Consider the following 19,618-nt stretch of genomic DNA (forward strand, 5'->3'; position numbering starts at 1 on the left):
AGGGGAAACCACAAATTCTGGATACCTCTAGAATCCCTAGGATGTTGGAAAAAAAGGACGCAAATTTGGCGTGGGTAGCTTATGTGAAAAAGTTATGAGGGCCTAAGCGCTAACTGCTCCAAATAGCCGAAGAAAGGCCTGGCATCTGAGGGGAAAAAGGCCTGGCAGCGAAGGGGTTACAATTTCATAACTCAAGTTCTGGATTTATTTTTTGTGGTGTGTTCACTGTTTTTACTGTTTACAGTGTTGCACAAATATGTTGCACACTGCCTTTAAGTTAAACCTGGCTGCTCTGTGCTAAGCCAGCAGAGGGTGACAAAGGTTAATTTAGGGCTTGCCTGACACAACCTGGCTAGGCCTGTGGTTGCTGTTTGACTAAGGTTCATCCCCAGGCAAACAGAAACTCAATTTCTAACAGTCTGGCACTATACAAGTGAGGTCCTGTGCCACCTGAAGCCAGTGGCAGAAAGTGTTGCCTTGTAAAGAGCAGGCAATGTCACAATTATCTGCTTTTTCTGGTCGGTAAAGGGTGGCATCAGGCATAACGTAGATGTAGGAGGCTGGACTGGCTTGTAGTGAGTACCAAGGGGTACTTGCACCTTGCACCAGGCCCAGTTATCCCTTATTAGTGTATAGGGTGTCTAGCAGCTTAGGCTGATAGATAATGGTAGCTTAGCAGAGCAGCTTAGGCTGAACTAGGAGACGTGTGAAGCTACTACAGTACCACTTAGTGTCATATGCACAATATCATAAGAAAACACAATACACAGTTATACTAAAAATAAAGGTACTTTATTTTTATGACAATATGCCAAAGTATCTCAGAGTGTACCCTCAGAGTGAGGATAGCAAATATTGACAAGTTATATGTACACAGTACTAAAAATATGCAGTATAGTCTTAGAAAACAGTGCAAACAATGTATAGTTACAATAGGATGCAATGGAGACACATAGGGATAGGGGCAACACAAACCATATACTCCAAAAGTGGAATGCGAACCACGAATGGACCCCAAACCTATGTGACCTTGTAGAGGGTCGCTGGGACTATTAGAAAATAGTGAGAGTTAGAAAAATAGCCCTCCCCAAGACCCTGAAAAGTGAGTGCAAAGTGCACTGAGGTTCCCCAGAAGACAAAGAAGTCGTAATAGAGGAATAATGCAGGAAAGACACAAACCAACAATGCAACAACTGTGGATTTCCAATCTAGGGTACCTGTGGAACAAAGGGACCAAGTCCAAAAGTCACAAGCAAGTCGGAGATGGGCAGATGCCCAGGAAATGCCAGCTGCGGGTGCAAAGAAGCTTCAACTGGACAGAAGAAGCTGCGGTTTCTGCAGGAACAAAAAAGGCTAGAGACTTCCCCTTTGGTGGACAAATCCGGCTCGCCTTGGAAAGTCATGCAGAAGTGTTTTCCCGCCAAAAGGACGCCAACAAGCCTTGCTAGCTGCAAATTGTGCGGTTGGCATTTTTGGATGCTGCTGAGGCCCAGGAGGGACTAGGAGGTCGCAAATTGGACCAGGAGAGAGAGGGGACGTCGAGCAAGACAAAGAGCCCTCTCTGAAGCAGGTAGCACCCAGAGAAGTGCCAGAAGCAGGCACTACAAGGATGCGTGAAACAGTGCTTGCCGAAGTTGCACAAAGGAGTCCCACATCGCCGGAGACCAACTTAGAAAGTCGTGCAATGCAGGTTAGAGTGCTGTGGACCCCGGCTTGGCTGTGCACAAAGGATTTCCGCCGGAAGTGCACAGGGGCCGGAGAAGTTGCAAAAGTCGCGGTTACCAACAATGCAGTCTGGAGTGGGGAGGCAAGGACTTACCTCCACCAAACTCGGACTGAAGAGTCACTGGACTGTGGGAGTCAATTGGACAGAGTTGCTGGATTCAAGGGACCTCGCTTGTTGTGCTGAGAGGAGACCCAAGGGACCGGTAATGCAGCTTTTTGGTGCCTGCGGTTGCAGGGGGAAGATTCCGTCGACCCACAGGAGATTTCTTCGGAGCTTCTGGTGCAGAGAGGAGGCAGACTACCCCCACAGCATGCACAAGCAGGAAAACAGTCGAGAAGGCGGCAGGATCAGCGTTACAGAGTTGCAGTAGTCGTCTTTGCTACTATGTTGCAGGTTTGCAGGCTTCCAGCGCGGTCAGCAGTCGTTTCCTGATCAGAAGGTGAAGAGAGAGATGCAGAGGAACTCGGATGAGCTCTTGCATTCGTTATCTAAAGTTTCCCCAGAGACAGAGACCCTAAATAGCCAGATAAGAGGGTTTGGCTACCTAGGAGAGAGGATAGGCTACTAACACCTGAAGGAGCCTATCAGAAGGAGTCTCTGACGTCACCTGGTGGCACTGGCCACTCAGAGCAGTCCCGTGTGCCAGCAGCACCTCTGTTTCCAAGATGGCAGAGGTCTGGAGCACACTGGAGGAGCTCTGGACACCTCCCAGGGGAGGTGCAGGTGAGGGGAGTGGTCACTCCCCTTTTCTTTGTCCAGTTTCGCGCCAGAGCAGGGGCTAAGGGATCCCTGAACCGGTGTAGACTGGCTTATGCAGAATTGGGCACATCTGTGCCCAAGAAAGCATTTCCAGAGGCTGGGGGAGGCTACTCCTCCCCTGCCTTCACACCATTTTCCAAAGGGAGAGGGTGTAACACCCTCTCTCAGAGGAAGTCCTTTGTTCTGCCATCCTGGGACAAGCCTGGCTTGACCCCAGGGGGGCAGAAACCTGTCTGAGGGGTTGGCAGCAGCAGCAGCTGCAGTGAAACCCCAGGAAAGGCAGTTTGGCAGTACTAGGGTCTGTGCTACAGACCACTGGGATCATGGAATTGTCCCAATAATGCCAGGATGGCATAGAGGGGGCAATTCCATGATCTTAGACATGTTACATGGCCATATACGGAGTTACCATTGTGAAGCTACATATAGGTAGTGACCTATATGTAGTGCACGCGTGTAATGGTGTCCCCGCACTCACAAAGTTCAGGGAATTGGCCCTGAACAATGTGGGGGCACCTTGGCTAGTGCCAGGGTGCCCTCACACTTAGTAACTTTGCACCTAACCTTTACCAGGTAAAGGTTAGACATATAGGTGACTTATAAGTTACCTAAGTGCAGTGTAAAATGGCTGTGAAATAACGTGGACGTTATTTCACTCAGGCTGCAGTGGCAGGCCTGTGTAAGAATTGTCAGAGCTCCCTATGGGTGGCAAAAGAAATGCTGCAGCCCATAGGGATCTCCTGGAACCCCAATACCCTGGGTACCTCAGTACCATATACTAGGGGATTATAAGGGTGTTCCAGTAAGCCAATGTAAATTGGTAAAATTGGTCACTAGCCTGTTAGTGACAATTTGGAAAGAAATGAGAGAGCATAACCACTGAGGTTCTGATTAGCAGAGCCTCAGTGAGACAGTTAGGCACCACACAGGGAACACATACATATAGGCCACAACCTTATGAGCACTGGGGTCCTGACTAGCAGGGTCCCAGTGACACATAACAAGCATACTGAAAACATAGGGTTTTCACTATGAGCACTGGGCCCTGGCTAGCAGGATCCCAGTGAAACAGTGAAAACACCCTGACATACACTCACAAACAGGCCAAAAGGGTGGGGTAACAAGGCTAGAAAGAGGCTACTTTCTCACACAACCCCCCCCCAAACGAAGGACAATAAGGCTAACCTTGGCCAGTTGAGACTTTATTGTCTAAGTGGTGATAAGTAGAGAGTAGCTCTGCAGTAGACTGGTTACTCCCTTTACCATCCACTGTATGGTTACTTCCCTGTGGGGATGTAAACCACCCTGTTTGAAGTTTTTTAGCTAAGTAACAATGTGAAGATGTATTTTCAGAGTTTCTATCAGTAAGTTTTAGTTTAGAGCAGTGGGAATTATCCACTGAACCTATTTGTAATGATGGAAATGCCAGACAGGGATGCTGTCTCAGTAAAGCCATAGCTGGGCAAAAACGTTGTCCATATGGCTGGAAGAGAGAACAGGGATGCTGTTTCTCTTGAGTTGGAGCAGGGCAGGGATGCTGTCCTATGAGCTCTACAATAGGGCAGGGATGCTGTCCTAAGTGTTGTGAGGTAGTGCAGGGTTTCTGCACTAAAGTTTCTCTGGGAGGGTTGGAGGGATGCTCCATGTTAACTAAAATGGTGCTCTTTTTGTCACCAATGTTAGTTATCCCACAGAGAGGTACTTCTACCTCAGGGAGTCCAGCTTTGCCAGCTGATGATTCCCTTGGAACAGGTGCCACCCCAGGAGAGGTTTCTCCCACCACAGGAATGGTATCCTGAATGGTAGGGTGGTTAGGGGATACTGTGATATCCTTTTTACCTGTTGATGGAGAGGGATCCTGAGTTTTCAGGCCTTCTCTCCTTTGCTTTTTCATTTCAGTAGAAATGAGAGGGAACAATTCCTCAGGGATGCCCAGCATGGCTGCATGGGCATAAAACTCTACATCAGCCCAACCTGAGGCCTCTAGGTCATTACCTAAGAGACAGTCTACAGGTAAGCTAGGTGATACCACCACCTGCTTAGGGCCAGTAACTCCACCCCAACTAAACTGAATTATAGCTAAGGGAAGAAACTTAGTGGAGTTATGGACATCAATAATCTTATACTGTTGTCCAATGATGTGTTGATCAGGGTGCACTAGGTTTTCAGTCACCAAAGTGATACTGGCACCTGTGTCCCTGTAGGCCAAGGCCTCAACACCATTTATTGAAACTGTCTGCCTGTACTTATCCATTGTAAGGGGACAAGCAGCCAGTGTGGCAAGGCCAATGCCACTAGGTGTGACAGAAACTGTCTTGGGAGTGACTACACCAGTTTCTACTATGGACCCATAAGTGAACCCAACTACACCCTTAACTTGACTGTTGCCAGCAGTCCCACCACTAGTACCACTACTGCTAGGGGCACTAGAGCTTGATGTATTAGTGGTGGTAGGCTCAGGGGGTTTACCTGGACAGGACTTATCCCCTGGCCTATGGCCTCTATTTTTACACACAAAGCACCGGGGCTTTTTAAATTGTGTAGGTTGAGAAGAAGAGGAAGAATTTGTTTTATCCCCACCCCCTGAAGAGTGTTTAAGATTTGAAGTGGGATCTTTGGTTTTACCCTTATCCCCATGCTTATCTTGAGATTTTTCACCATCATTCTTCTTATTGTTCTCCTTGTCACCACCTGTATGAACTTTTCTGTTCACCCTTGTTCTGACCCATTTGTCTGCCTTCTTTCCCAATTCTTGGGGAGAGGTCAGATCAGAGTCCACCAAGTACTGGTGCAACAAATCAGACACACAATTATTAAGAATATGCTCTCTCACGATTAAGTTATACAGGCTGTCATAATCAGTAACTTTACTGCCATGTAACCACCCCTCCAAGGCCTTCACTGAATGGTCAATGAAATCAACCCAGTCTTGTGAAGACTCCTTTTTGGTCTCTCTGAACTTTATCCTGTATTGTTCAGTGGTTAAGCCATAACCATCCAGGAGTGCATTCTTAAGAACTGTAAAATTATTGGCATCACTTTCTTTTACAGTAAGGAGCCTATCCCTACCTTTTCCACTAAATGATAGCCATAGGATAGCAGCCCACTGCCTTTGAGGGACATCCTGTACAACACAGGCCCTCTCAAGTGCAGCAAACCACTTGTTAATGTCATCCCCCTCCTTATAAGGGGGAACTATCTTGTGAAGATTCCTGGAATCATGCTCTTTTACAGGATGACTATGGGGAATACTGCTGCTGCCACCATGGGTTTCAAAACCCAACTTCTGTCTTTCCTTCTCTAGTTCAAAAGACTGTCTATCCAAATCCAGCTGTTGCTTTTTAAGCTTCAGTCTGGTTTGTTCCACCCTCAACTTATTGAGTTCCCTCTCTAACATTCTGTCATCAGGGTTGGTGGGAGGGACATTTCTAGATACAGAGGTATGATGGGAATGAACAGAAGGAGACCTGTCCCTTACAGAAGCCACCCTAACAGCTTGGCTTACAGAAACATCACTACCAGTATGGTGAGAATAAATGCTTTTGCTATGATGTGAGACAACACTATTCGTATGGTGTGGCTCATCATCATTACCAACTATGCTAGACTGTCTAGTAATGGGCAGGCTAGGAAGTTTCTTTCCTGAATCTTTTCCTGGGGGAGTCCCTGAATCAGATTGGGAACTATTAGGTACTTTTTCAACAGATGAGGCACTTATTGCCTTATCTTGTTCTCTAAGCATGTTAACTAACAATTCCAAGGAAGGATTCTTCCCTACACTCAAACCTCTCTCTACACAGAGACTCCTTGCTCTTTTCCAGCTAAGGTTGTCATATGCAAGTTTGGACAGATCAACATTTTGGCCTGTGCCAGACATTTTTAGAGAGAGTTAAAGTGATAGAAAAAGAGAAAAAAGTTTTCAGAACTTTTTGGAAAGACAGAAAAAAACTTTTTAAACTTTTAAGAACTTTTTGAAAGTTTAGAAGTACTTTTCAGCACTTAGAAAACAGTGAAAAGAGGAAATGCAAAACTTTTTAGCTATGTGTACACAAACTGAACTTGTTTTGTATATTTTTCTCTTATGAAAAGTACAATGACAAGAGTGGTAAGTAGTCTCAAAACACTTATCCCACCACTGCACAACCAACGTAGGAGGCTGGACTGGCTTGTAGTGAGTACCAAGGGGTACTTGCACCTTGCACCAGGCCCAGTTATCCCTTATTAGTGTATAGGGTGTCTAGCAGCTTAGGCTGATAGATAATGGTAGCTTAGCAGAGCAGCTTAGGCTGAACTAGGAGACGTGTGAAGCTACTACAGTACCACAAGTGTCACTTGCACAATATCATAAGAAAACACAATACACAGTTATACTAAAAATAAAGGTACTTTATTTTTATGACAATATGCCAAAGTATCTCAGAGTGTACCCTCAGAGTGAGGATAGCAAATATACACAAGTTATATGTACACAGTACTAAAAATATGCAGTATAGTCTTAGAAAACAGTGCAAACAATGTATAGTTACAATAGGATGCAATGAAGACACATAGGGATAGGGGCAACACAAACCATATACTCCAAAAGTGGAATGCGAACCACGAATGGACCCCAAACCTATGTGACCTTGTAGAGGGTCGCTGGGACTATTAGAAAATAGTGAGAGTTAGAAAAATAGCCCTCCCCAACACCCTGAAAAGTGAGTGCAAAGTGCACTGAGGTTCCCCAGAAGACAAAGAAGTCGTAATAGAGGAATAATGCAGGAAAGACACAAACCAACAATGCAACAACTGTGGATTTCCAATCTAGGGTACCTGTGGAACAAGGGGACCAAGTCCAAAAGTCACAAGCAAGTCGGAGATGGGCAGATGCCCAGGAAATGCCAGCTGCGGGTGCAAAGAAGCTTCAACTGGACAGAAGAAGCTGTGGTTTCTGCAGGAACAAAAAGGGCTAGAGACTTTCCTTTTAGTGGACGGATACCACTCGTCTTGGAGAGTCTTGCAGAAGTGTTTTCCCGCCGAAAGGACGCCAACAAGCCTTGCTAGCTGCAAATCGTGCGGTTTGCGTTTTTTGACACTGCTGAGGCCCAGGAGGAACCAGGAGGTCGCAAATTGGACCAGGAGAGAGAGGAAACATCGAGCAAGACAAAGAGCCCTCTTTGAAGCAGGTAGCTCCCGGAGAAGTGCCAGAAACAGGCACTACAAGGATGCGTGAAACAGTGCTTGCTGAAGTTGCACAAAGGAGTCCCACGTCGCCGGAGACAAACTTAGAAAGTCGTGCTATGCAGGGTAGAGTGCCGTGGACCCCGGCTTGGCTGTGCAGAAAGGATTTCCGCCGGAAGTGCACAGGGGCTGGAGAAGTTGCAAAAGTTGCGGTTACCAACAATGCAGTCTGGAGTGGGGAGGCAAGGACTTACCTCCACCAAACTCGGACTGAAGAGTCACTGGACTGTGGGAGTCACTTGGACAGAGTTGCTGGATTCAAGGGACCTCGCTCGTTGTGCTGAGAGGAGACCCAAGGGACCGGTAATGCAGCTTTTTGGTGCCTGCGGTTGCAGGGGGAAGATTCCGTCGACCCACGGGAGATTTCTTCGGAGCTTCTGGTGCAGAGAGGAGGCAGACTACCCCCACAGCATGCACAAGCAGGAAAACAGTCGAGAAGGCGGCAGGATCAGCGTTACAGAGTTGCAGTAGTCGTCTTTGCTACTATGTTGCAGGTTTGCAGGCTTCCAGCGCGGTCAGCAGTCGTTTCCTTATCGGAAGGTGAAGAGAGAGATGCAGAGGAACTCGGATGAGCTCTTGCATTCGTTATCTAAAGTTTCCCCAGAGACAGAGACCCTAAATAGCCAGAAAAGAGGGTTTGGCTACTTAGGAGAGAGGATAGGCTACTAACACCTGAAGGAGCCTATCAGAAGGAGTCTCTGACGTCACCTGGTGGCACTGGCCACTCAGAGCAGTCCCGTGTGCCAGCAGCACCTCTGTTTCCAAGATGGCAGAGGTCTGGAGCACACTGGAGGAGCTCTGGACACCTCCCAGGGGAGGTGCAGGTCAGGGGAGTGGTCCCTCCCCTTTTCTTTGTCCAGTTTCGCGCCAGAGCAGGGGCTAAGGGGTCCCTGAACCGGTGTAGACTGGCTTATGCAGAATTGGGCACATCTGTGCCCAAGAAAGCATTTCCAGAGGCTGGGGGAGGCTACTCCTCCCCTGCCTTCACACCATTTTCCAAAGGGAGAGGGTGTAACACCCTCTCTCAGAGGAAGTCCTTTGTTCTGCCATCCTGGGACAAGCCTGGCTTGACCCCAGGGGGGCAGAAACCTGTCTGAGGGGTTGGCAGCAGCAGCAGCTGCAGTGAAACCCCAGGAAAGGCAGTTTGGCAGTACCAGGGTCTGTGCTACAGACCACTGGGATCATGGAATTGTCCCAATAATGCCAGGATGGCATAGAGGGGGCAATTCCATGATCTTAGACATGTTACATGGCCATATTCGGAGTTACCATTGTGAAGCTACATATAGGTAGTGACCTATATGTAGTGCACGCGTGTAATGGTGTCCCCGCACTCACAAAGTTCAGGGAATTGGCCCTGAACAATGTGGGGGCACCTTGGCTAGTGCCAGGGTGCCCTCACACTTAGTAACTTTGCACCTAACCTTTACCAGGTAAAGGTTAGACATATAGGTGACTTATAAGTTACCTAAGTGCAGTGTAAAATGGCTGTGAAATAACGTGGACGTTATTTCACTCAGGCTGCAGTGGCAGGCCTGTGTAAGAATTGTCAGAGCTCCCTATGGGTGGCAAAAGAAATGCTGCAGCCCATAGGGATCTCCTGGAACCCCAATACCCTGGGTACCTCAGTACCATATACTAGGGGATTATAAGGGTGTTCCAGTAAGCCAATGTAAATTGGTAAAATTGGTCACTAGCCTGTTAGTGACAATTTGGAAAGAAATGAGAGAGCATAACCACTGAGGTTCTGATTAGCAGAGCCTCAGTGAGACAGTTAGGCACCACACAGGGAACACATACATATAGGCCACAACCTTATGAGCACTGGGGTCCTGACTAGCAGGGTCCCAGTGACACATAACAAACATACTGAAAACATAGGGTTTTCACTATGAGCACTGGGCCCTGGCTAGCAGGATCCCAGTGAGACAGTGAAAACACCCTGAGATACACTCACAAACAGGCCAAAAGTGGGGGTAACAAGGCTAGAAAGAGGCTACTTTCTCACAGTAGAAGAGGTGGGATCTCTGTTCCATGTTTTAGAAAGCGAGCCCAAGCACTTTGGCATTGGTTAGCAGTGATAAAGTGCACAGAGTCCTAAAAAAATGAATTCAGAAATAGCATGGCTAAAAGCAAAATGTTTGGGGGTGACCCCCCACAGAGGGCCAAGTCCAACAAAGCACATGTGGAATGAGTGTGGGGTTTATATACAAATTCTCCACACATTCCATACCCAGACAAATGGGTTTGTTTAAAGGTTGAACAAGACCCTAATGGGTATGAACGGGCCTACCGGAACCAAAGAGGTGTAAGTGGGACACCCTCTTTCACTGGTGGCTGGTGATAGGCATCAGTGGTGGAGCAAATAAATCAGTCGTTTTGACCCACTGGCAGGCACTGAGACATTATGAATACCTTTAGGGTCAACAGCAAAGCTCTCCATCATGGTTCGTTATAAACAGTGTTTATAATGGACCATGACTGAGAGCTCTGGAGTTAGGGCTGAAGGCAGTGCGAGTTTCTCACTGTGCCTGTCAGTGGGTCATAACATTCAAAATAAAATAGGTACTTTTCAGTTGCCTCACCTCCTGTCCTCTTCTCTTCGGTGTTCCTTAGTCCTGTTGGGGGCATGTGGTTTTGGAGCCAACACCCGTACCCACTCCAGACATTGTTATCATGCTGCCAATAATGTTTAGCAGCAGGCAAGATGCACCAGGATTGGTTGGAGCATTCAAGCTTGACGCTCCCTCAGTCACTGGGGGCGTGTGCCTTCGCAACGCAGCTATCTAAGACAGCTTGGGTTAGAGAGGTTTAAAGTGCACATGTCTTGCTGGCCGACATGCTCACAATAAACTTAAGTGCCCAACACTTCTCCCTGATGCTGCCACTCAGCAGCAATGGCCCACTCTTCACTTGTGAGTAGTGAAAAATAAAATGGTAATAAGTTACCTTTATTACCATTTTATTTTTCAACTCTGCAGCATTTTATTTATTAGGGCAACACTCCTCCACCATAATAGAGGAGCAGCAGCTGCCCTCTAGCTATGCCTTCTTTGTTTCTTACAAGGAAGTGCCTTTGAAGGAAGTGGAGTGAACTGCTTGGTCACCATGACTCTGTGTGGAGACCTCTCAGTCTTGTATTGGAGGGCTAGGAGTAAGCTCTCGAGAAGCCTCCTCAGGATGTGTTGTTTGGGCAAAATATTGGGCAAAATATTGAGTATAAAAGAGCAAAAATATTAGAAAAAATTTTGTGTTTGAAAAATATCATGTCATAAAATATTGTCAAGAATATTTTTTTTTATTAGTGCCTAATATTGTTTTCGAGAATATTGTTGTTTTTAGAACAGGTTTCAGTAACATGGTTGTAACAATTATCATTTTATATTTCATAATAATTCTTTGGTGTTGGTATTGTTGGTATTATTGTTGTTAATTTTATAAAATATAGTTAGTAATTTGAAGTGTTTTAATCATTTCTTTAAATGTCATTAGTATTTTATAGTGTCATAGCTGGTTGTTGGGTTTGTAGGGGAATGGAGTGGGTTATTATTCAAGATAGATATGTTTTAGCTTTTAATATTCATTTTTTTCAGTGAATATTATTGATGACATTTTTTATAATTGTTATATTATATTTTGAATTTAGAATTGTAACTTAGTTTTATGATTATTAGAAGCAAGTTATATTTCATTAGCACATTATTGGTTTTGTAGGGGTTCAGGGTAGGAAGTTCATTCACTTGTACATAATTAAAAATTGTTGTTAATTAGTTTTTAATTGTTAATGTTATTTATTTTTAATTATGTAAATAGTGTGTAGTGATTTATTTAAGTTATATTTATCTTTGGGTTGCTGGGTTTGTATGGGAATAGTGTGGGAAATTAAATATAATTAAATGTATTTTTTAAATGTAACAACTTTTTGCTAATTAAATAATATTTGATTATTAATTATGTAAATTAACAAATTGTTTAATTATTGTGTATTTGCACTGTTTTATTTCTATTAACATATAATTTATGTTGATATGTTTATTACACATCTATTTTTTTAATACTATGTTTTAGGTGAGTAAGATGGTAAGAAAATATTTATACAACTTTTATATTGTTATTTATATGTAATTAATTGATAATTATGTATATTTTTATATTTCTTGTTTTAAAAAACATAATTAATTTAATGATACGTATTTGTTACATTTTGTTTGTGGAGTGATATTTATTTACATTTTATTTTTAATTTTAATTATTAATTGGAATTAAATAACTCATGATGTCATCATTTTGTTATTTTATTGGTCATTAGGGAAGTTGATATTATATGTAATTTCATTTTTTCCCTTTCTTTCTTTTTCAATGTATACAGAAAGTGATGTTTGGTTGCTAGCCGTCTCTTGATTTTCCGATGTGTATCTCTTCCCATAAAAAACTAGACACCCTGCAGCAAATAACAGCAGTTATTGTGAAAACAAAAGGGTGGGACAATATTCATAGAGAATGGGTAAAATGAAACATCTCTGAGGAACATCATAAAAGTCATAGAAAAAGATAATATGGAGAGTCCCTTGTCTGGAAACATTATCACTGGGGCAGTTGATTGGATCATTTGACCAACAATTAATAATAGAAAAACTAACAAGTCAATGGAATATGTTGATCCCGAAGGGAGTTAACAGGAACCTTTGCTTGCAGTTTTAAACAAAACTAAGTTATGGTTCTAAACTATTAGTGAAAAGAAACATTTGGTTCTTAATAACACTAGGCTTAACAGTTTCCTTCAATTTTCAAATAAAAATAGATATTTAGCCTCATTATGAGTTCAGTGAACAGGATAACCAGTCCGCCGAACTTCCTAAGGGGAGGTCGCTGTCATGCAAGCTACCTTCCCTCCGGGCCCATTACGACATTCCCGCTGGGCTGACGGGCGAAAACCAAGATTTCTGCCCAGCAGGAAAGTGTCAGCAGCATTGTCGCCGGCTTGTAATCAAGCCGGCATCAATGCTGCCACCGCAGGGGGCACCCACACCCTCACAATGCTCACTGTCTGCACAGCAGACACTGAGGATTGTGAGGGTGCTGGGCAGCGGGACCCATGTACTGTCCATGCCAACTGTATGGGCAGTGCAGGGGTCCCCATGTGGCCCCCTGCACCTGCTCTCTGCCAACCTTTTCATGACAGTAAAACCACCATGAAAAGGCTGGCAGAGAACCAGGTCGTAATCAGCAGGGTGGCGCAGCATGCAGCTCTGGCTGATTCCGACCTGCACCCACCGTCAACCCATCGGGATCACCGATCCTGGTGCAGACTGTAGAACCCTGGCGGTCTGACCGCCATGGTCATAATGTGGTGGTCGGACCACCACAGCAGAGGAGGTCTAGACCGCCACTATGAATCTGACGGTCGAGTGAGTACCAGACTCGTAATGAGGCCCTTTGTTTTTTTAACACACTCCTACTAATATGCTGTACTATTTTGGGAGTGTTAAAATATTCTGGATATCCCAAATCTTCTTTAAAATATTTAACAAATTAAACAAGGAATATGATGGAAGACAGACAAATTATAGCAGTCATTAATGAATGCACAATTTAAATTAGTAAAATCAGAGGTCCATACCTTGTGCAACAATAAAATAGGCTGGAATTTAATAAAGTTAGTTGAAAGTGTGGCCCCCAGTTCAGAATGAGAAATAAACATAGAACAACTTTTGGGCACAGACTTGCATTCATATATGTAATCCTTTTGCAGTCAAACACTTTCCCTTCTGTTGCGTAGAGTGGAGTGGGGATCGTAAATCTAAACCCTCCGAAACCTGACTCTTTCCTGGAGTGGTAATAATAAATCTAAGTCCTGAGAAGTCTAACATTTTCCCTATTGTTGTTTAGATAGGAAAGGAAATCGTATATATGAACCCTCTGAAGTCCAACACTTTACCTAGTGTTACTTAGGCTGGAGTGGCAATGGTATATCTAGTCTTTACAAAGTCTAACCCTTTTCCTAATATTGGTAAAATAGGATGTATTTTATTATTGGTTGAGTTTAATGAATATTTGATATTGCTTGTGTATATTTATTAATGTTTATATTATCTTAAGTAAATGTCTTATTTGGGGTTGTAATATTTTACTATTTTCTATATTGGTGAAATAATAAAATATTCTGTAATTGAATTGTTTTTATATTTATCGTGTTTTTTATTTGTGTTTAAATTATGTGTGTGTATTAATATATATGCTTTTAAAGGACTAAATACAAATAATTATTTCTAAAAATATTAAAAAGTAAATATTTGTAATGCAAAATAAATATATATTTTATTATGTCAGACTATATATAGAGACATATATTGATATATAAATATACACATATATTTATATAAAATCACAAAGACATCTATATGATTGTGTGTATTTATATAAATATACATTTTTATGTAGTAATAAACTAGTGAAATGTATTTACTTTATATCATGTTACTTATTAAAAAATTTAACATTTACTAAATGTATATACATTTAAAGAACATATTTTCATCAGTTTTTAAATGTTATTAATGTCAATGATATTTTATGAATATTTTTTATAATTAGATTATAAGTATGGAAACACAATGGGCCTCATTACGAGTGTGGCAGTCTACAGGCTGCCATATTACACCAGAAAACCACAATCTCCACCAGGAGACATGATCCCAGCGGCCTGGCGGTGGCGGAGATCATACTGTAATCTGCCAGGGCAGTGCTGCATGTAGCCCTTGCCTGCGGATTGCGACCTTGTTCTCTGCCAGCCTTTTCATGGCGGTTACACTGCCATGAAAAGGTTGGCAGATAACAGGTGCAGGGGGCCCCCTTGCCCAGCACCAAGCACTAAGCAGACCGTGAACCATGCGATGATGCTGGTGCACCCTGCTCGCTACAGCATTGCCACCGGCTCGATTATGAGCCAGAGACAATGCTGTAGCATGTTTCCCGCTAAGCCGGCAGGTGGGAAACTCCTAATAACTCTGGCAGGGATGCCACCACGAAGCGGTGCCTACGCTGTCGAGAGTGTGGTGGACGGGCTTTCCCATCCACCAAACTCGAAACGAGGCCCAATATTTGGATAATTTATATTTTTGAGATAATATTTTTGTCAAAGTTATTCTTTGCCACAACATTGTGTCATTGAACCCAGGATGTAGTGAGCTACATGTTGTCACTCAGGTTTCAGGTGAAGCACACTGACAACCAGGAAGCCAGTCGGGAACAATTCACTGGTATTACCAGTAGGCCACTCTGATGGAGTCCCAACGTGACCAAACAGTGTCAGTTATGGAACTTGTGGAGCCCTGGGCCTTAAAGGTCCAGTGAACAGGGACCTATGAGGTCAAGGAGCAAAAGGGTGAGGTCACCTACTATCCTCCAATTTGACTGATTGGATTGTTGTTGTTCTGGTATTATTTTATTTATTAAAATATACTCTATTTTTATAAGTTCTTTTGAGATTTTTCGTGTGTTATGCTTTCACCATGTTACTATTTGAGTGCTATATGAATACGCTACACATTGCCTCTATGTTTAGCCAGACTGTATTTTGGCAAGATACCAGAGGGTTAAGCACAGGTTAATTTAGTGACTTTTGTGGTTTACCCTAACAAGGACTGTGGTTACTGTTCGAGTGAGGCTTCCACCCTCCTCAACTAATCAAATTATTTTTTACAATTGTCTTGTTGTTTTACTTTATTGTGTGCTGGCAGAGCAATGTATTGTTGTTTTTCCTTAGTGAAGGCTCTCAAATGATTGTCTTGTTGCTTTCTATAAATGCACGCTCTCAGATGATTGTCATGTTGCTTTCCTTTATTGTACACTCTCAAGTGATTGTCATGTTGTTTTCTCTCACTGCTTGTTGTTTGCTCTTAATGCATGCTCTCCGATGATTGTTGTGTTGTTTTCCCCCAGTGTACCCTCTCAAGTGATTGTCTTGTTACTTTCCCTTAGTAATTGTTTTCTCTTAGTGAATGATCCCAAATGACTGCATGTTTTTTCTCCTTAGTGCACTCTCTCAGGTGTTTGTCATGTTGTTTTTTCTCAGTGCTTGTTGTTTTCCCTTATTGCATGCTCCCAGATGATTGTAATGTTGTTTTCCCTTTGTGCACTCTCTCAAGTGATTGTCATGTTGATTTTTCCCAGTGCTTGTTGTTTTCCATTATTGCATGCTCCCAGATGATTGTGATGTTGTTTTCCCATTAGTGTACTTGTTCAAGTGAGTGTCATGTTGCTTTCTATCAGTGTTGTTTTCCCTTAGTGCCCACTCTTTGATGACTGTAATTTAGTTTTCTCTCAGTGCACTTTCTCAAGTGATTGTTTTGTTGATTTCTCTTAGTGCTTGTTGTTATTCCTTACTGCATGCTCTCAGATGATTGTCATGTTGCTTTCCCTAAATGCACTCTCTCAAGTGATTGTCCTGTTGTTGTCTCTTAGTGCTTGTTGTATCCTCTTACTGCACACTCTCAGATGATTGTCATGCTGTTTTCCCTTGGTGCACTCGCTCAAGTGATTGTCTTTTTGTTTTCTCTTAGTGCCTGCTGTTTTCCCTTAGTGCACTATCCCAAGTGATTGTCTTTTTGTTTTCTCTCAGTGCTTGCCGTTTTCCCTTAGTGCACGCTCTCAAGTGATTGTCATGTTGTTTTCCCTTACTGCACACTCTCAAGTGATTGTCTTGTTTTGTAGACATGGAATTGACTTCATCCAAGATTTAAGAAGCCTTCTAGCTGGAGTTACGGACCTGCACATTGAAAATGAAGCAGTGCCCTCCCAGCTCCTGGTCCATGGGTTACTGGCCTTCCCTGTTGCACTTGATGATTCTCATCAGTCATTTCTGGCTGCTGCATACTATGGGAAAGGGCGAGTTGTTGTTGCAACACATGAGAGACAACTAAACACACCTTACCTTAAAACATTTTTACTCAATGCCATCTCCTGGCTGGATGCAGGGAGGCAGGGGAAGATTGGCATTGAAAGCAGCTTGAAGGGGCTCAATGATCTTCTCAATGAGAACAAAGTGCCAAGTGGAATTTCTGACCTGATACCAAGTCTTAGCGTCTACTGCTGCCAGTCTTACAGTGATAGTGAGGTGCGGAAAATCCACAAGTTTGTGGCTGAAGGAGGGGGCTTGCTAATCGGAGGCAAGGCCTGGTGGTGGGCCCATCAGCATCCAGGCCAATATGCTGCAGCAGAATATCCCGGCAATAAAATACTGAATACATTTGGAATCTCTATCCTGGGCAAGTTCCTCAAGGCTGGTACTTACAAACCTATGAAGCCTGAAGATGTGACACAGGTGTACCACTTTCGTAGAGCTCTTTCCAGGTTCCTGCAAGATAACAGTGGGAAGGATACAGTGCCATCTCCATCACCTTGGCTCCAAAAACTGGGGCAAGACTGTACTGAATTTGTGAAACTGTCACCAGGAGGTTCTTCGGCAGTCTCCTCTATTCACCAAATGTTGAAAAATCTGCTCCATCACACTAAGGTCCCAACAGTGAGTAAAGACAAGCCTATTCAAAACAACTCGAATGAGTCTGTTCTGATCCAGTTGGCGACATCTCTTCATGATCGATACACTGATTTGTCTGATGTTATCCTGACCATCGATGCCAAGAATGAAGGTATGCAGGTCCTGACTGGTACGGCAAAGCTGCCCTTGCAAATTTTGTCAGGCCAGACCCCATAAGGTGCATAGCGAGCGCGGTGAGAAACCCTGGCTGCTTGGAATGGTTCTCCCCCCCTCCTCCAAGAAAATTGGGGGAAAAATGTCACAAATGGTGCATTCTTGAACACATTTTCATTATATATTCAATTGAATTTGTTTTTAAAGCATAGTAAATGATGACCATTCAGTGTACCAGAATAAGGCAATCTTTATTGGGGCACTTCAGGGATTCCCTCACCATCATCCTCTAACAATGTCCCTCATCTCTCTATAGCCCCTCTCTCTCTCTTGTATTTAATTTGTTTCATAGCTCCTCTCCTACTAGTGTTGGGTGTCGGAGCACCTTACTTCACACACAGATACACAGACATTGGATCATACATTTAGAAATCAGGGCATAGAAAATGTTGAATACTGCAAAGGGGACTGCAAGGTATAGGATTCACATGTCATCCATACTGGAGGCATTTTTAAGAGTGCTTGGTATGGGGAAGCATACACTCAGTTGTCAGAATGTAACACAGTGGCTAGGGTTGACTTTACTAGTAAAAATGTTTTTCTGCCCAAACAAACCCTTCTTAGAAACATTAGTACAATGAAAGACTGGGAAAAAGCCTAACTTTCTAAGCTGTATGATGTAGTTTGCATGCAGCTCTTTGATGGCAGCTCATAGCTCACTGTGCTAAATCAGGATTGGAACTTATAAACTGTACACAAGCAAAGGGATATATGTCTCAAAAGGAGTAATCCACTGAGCTACGTAGATAAAATACTGTTCTGTGATCTGCATAGTACATGTTCTTTGCTGCAGGCATAATAACCCTCTGTGCTACCATTAGATGAGTCTAAACTGCCCCAAGACAAAACTTCAGTCTCGCTCCAGCAGGTACATTAATCACCAGATTTATCTTGGCACTTTGTTCTTGCCTGAAAGTTGTTGGATATACAAAGAACTCTGCAGTGCTTTTAAAACTGCTGCACTGTTTCAAAACCAGCCCCCCAGTAATAAAAGCGCCCCCCACCCCACCTTCCAAGCCTTTTGGGGAAACGCCCGATGCCTGGTACGGCCAGCGCAGCCTTGAAGGTGCAGGCAAATTGGTTGTATCATTGTCATATAACTGACTGATTATTGTTGTGCAACAAGATGGTTGTTGAGGATTTAAAATGTATAGGAAAATAGACAATTCCACTGACATAATGGGCATGGAACTTTATTTAGAACTTGGCAGATTGGATAAACTCCCATTAATTGGTGGTGTGTCTTTCCTTTGCATCAAATTCCATCTGCCTTATGTAAAGTTTTTTTAGATAGTGGAAAACAAGCTTTGCACCATTATTTGCAAACTCCTCCCACCCGTGTGTCATTTTATCACAGGTGGATAAATATGGGGCTATGGGGATAGCACCATTTTTTAGATGGGAACGCCTACCTTGCATCTCATTGAAACAAGGTCGGTTCACACATCCAAAAAATGGTGCAAACTCCAATTTTTTGACGTGTATAACGTCAAAATATAAATATGGAGTTATGTTTGTGCCACATTTGTGTTAAATAAAATGTCACACATGCAGCGCAAAAAAAGTATTGTTATGGGCCTAAAGCCCACATTACAACATTGGCGGTATTGACATACCATCGCCGTTGTTATCAGCCGGCCACCCGCATTCTGACCGTAGGTGGAATACCATTGACGGTCATTGTGGCAGACGGCGGTAAGGTGGTGCTGCTGTGAGCAGCAGCGCCACGCCAGCAAAACACCGCCTACTGTATCATGAGCAATGATACAACCTGGCAGTGTTTTGCTTGTGGATGCTGCTGTTTGCAGCAGCGCCGCGTCCCGTCGCCTGCCGGAGGACCCCCTGCAAGCAGGTAAGTCAGGTTCTCTGACCGGAGAGGGAGGGGGGGTGTTGTGTGTGTGTGGGGGGTATTGTGTGTGTGTGTGTGGAGAGTGTGTCTGTTTTTGTATGCGTGCATGAGGGTGTGAGTCCCGTTGAATGAGTGCGTGAATGACTGAATGTGAGTGTACGTGTATGTTATGTGTTGTGAATGCGTGTGTGCGACAATGTATGTTGGTGTGTGTTGCGGTGTGTGGATATGTATGTGTGCATGCGTGGGTGGACGTGGGGATGTGTGTGTATGAGTGTGTATGTGTGCGCATGGCTGTGTGTAAATGTGCAGGGGCAGGAGAGGGAGGGGGAGGGTGGTAGAGGACTCTGGG

At 43.8% G+C, this 19,618-nt stretch overlaps 1 protein-coding gene across 1 annotated transcript in view; it reads left to right on the top strand.

The window, feature by feature from the left end:
* Positions 1-19,618, top strand: part of LOC138249306 (TRPM8 channel-associated factor homolog) — an 80,523-nt gene that overhangs the window by 12,421 nt on the left and 48,484 nt on the right. Inside the window, exon 2 of the mRNA XM_069203263.1 lies at positions 16,418-17,355. Within this exon, the coding sequence (XP_069059364.1) occupies positions 16,418-17,355 (938 nt within the window). The remainder of the gene's footprint in view (positions 1-16,417; positions 17,356-19,618) is intronic.

This window comes from Pleurodeles waltl, chromosome 8 (assembly GCF_031143425.1).
Source record: "Pleurodeles waltl isolate 20211129_DDA chromosome 8, aPleWal1.hap1.20221129, whole genome shotgun sequence".
In the NCBI taxonomy this organism is placed as follows: Eukaryota; Metazoa; Chordata; class Amphibia; order Caudata; family Salamandridae; genus Pleurodeles; species Pleurodeles waltl.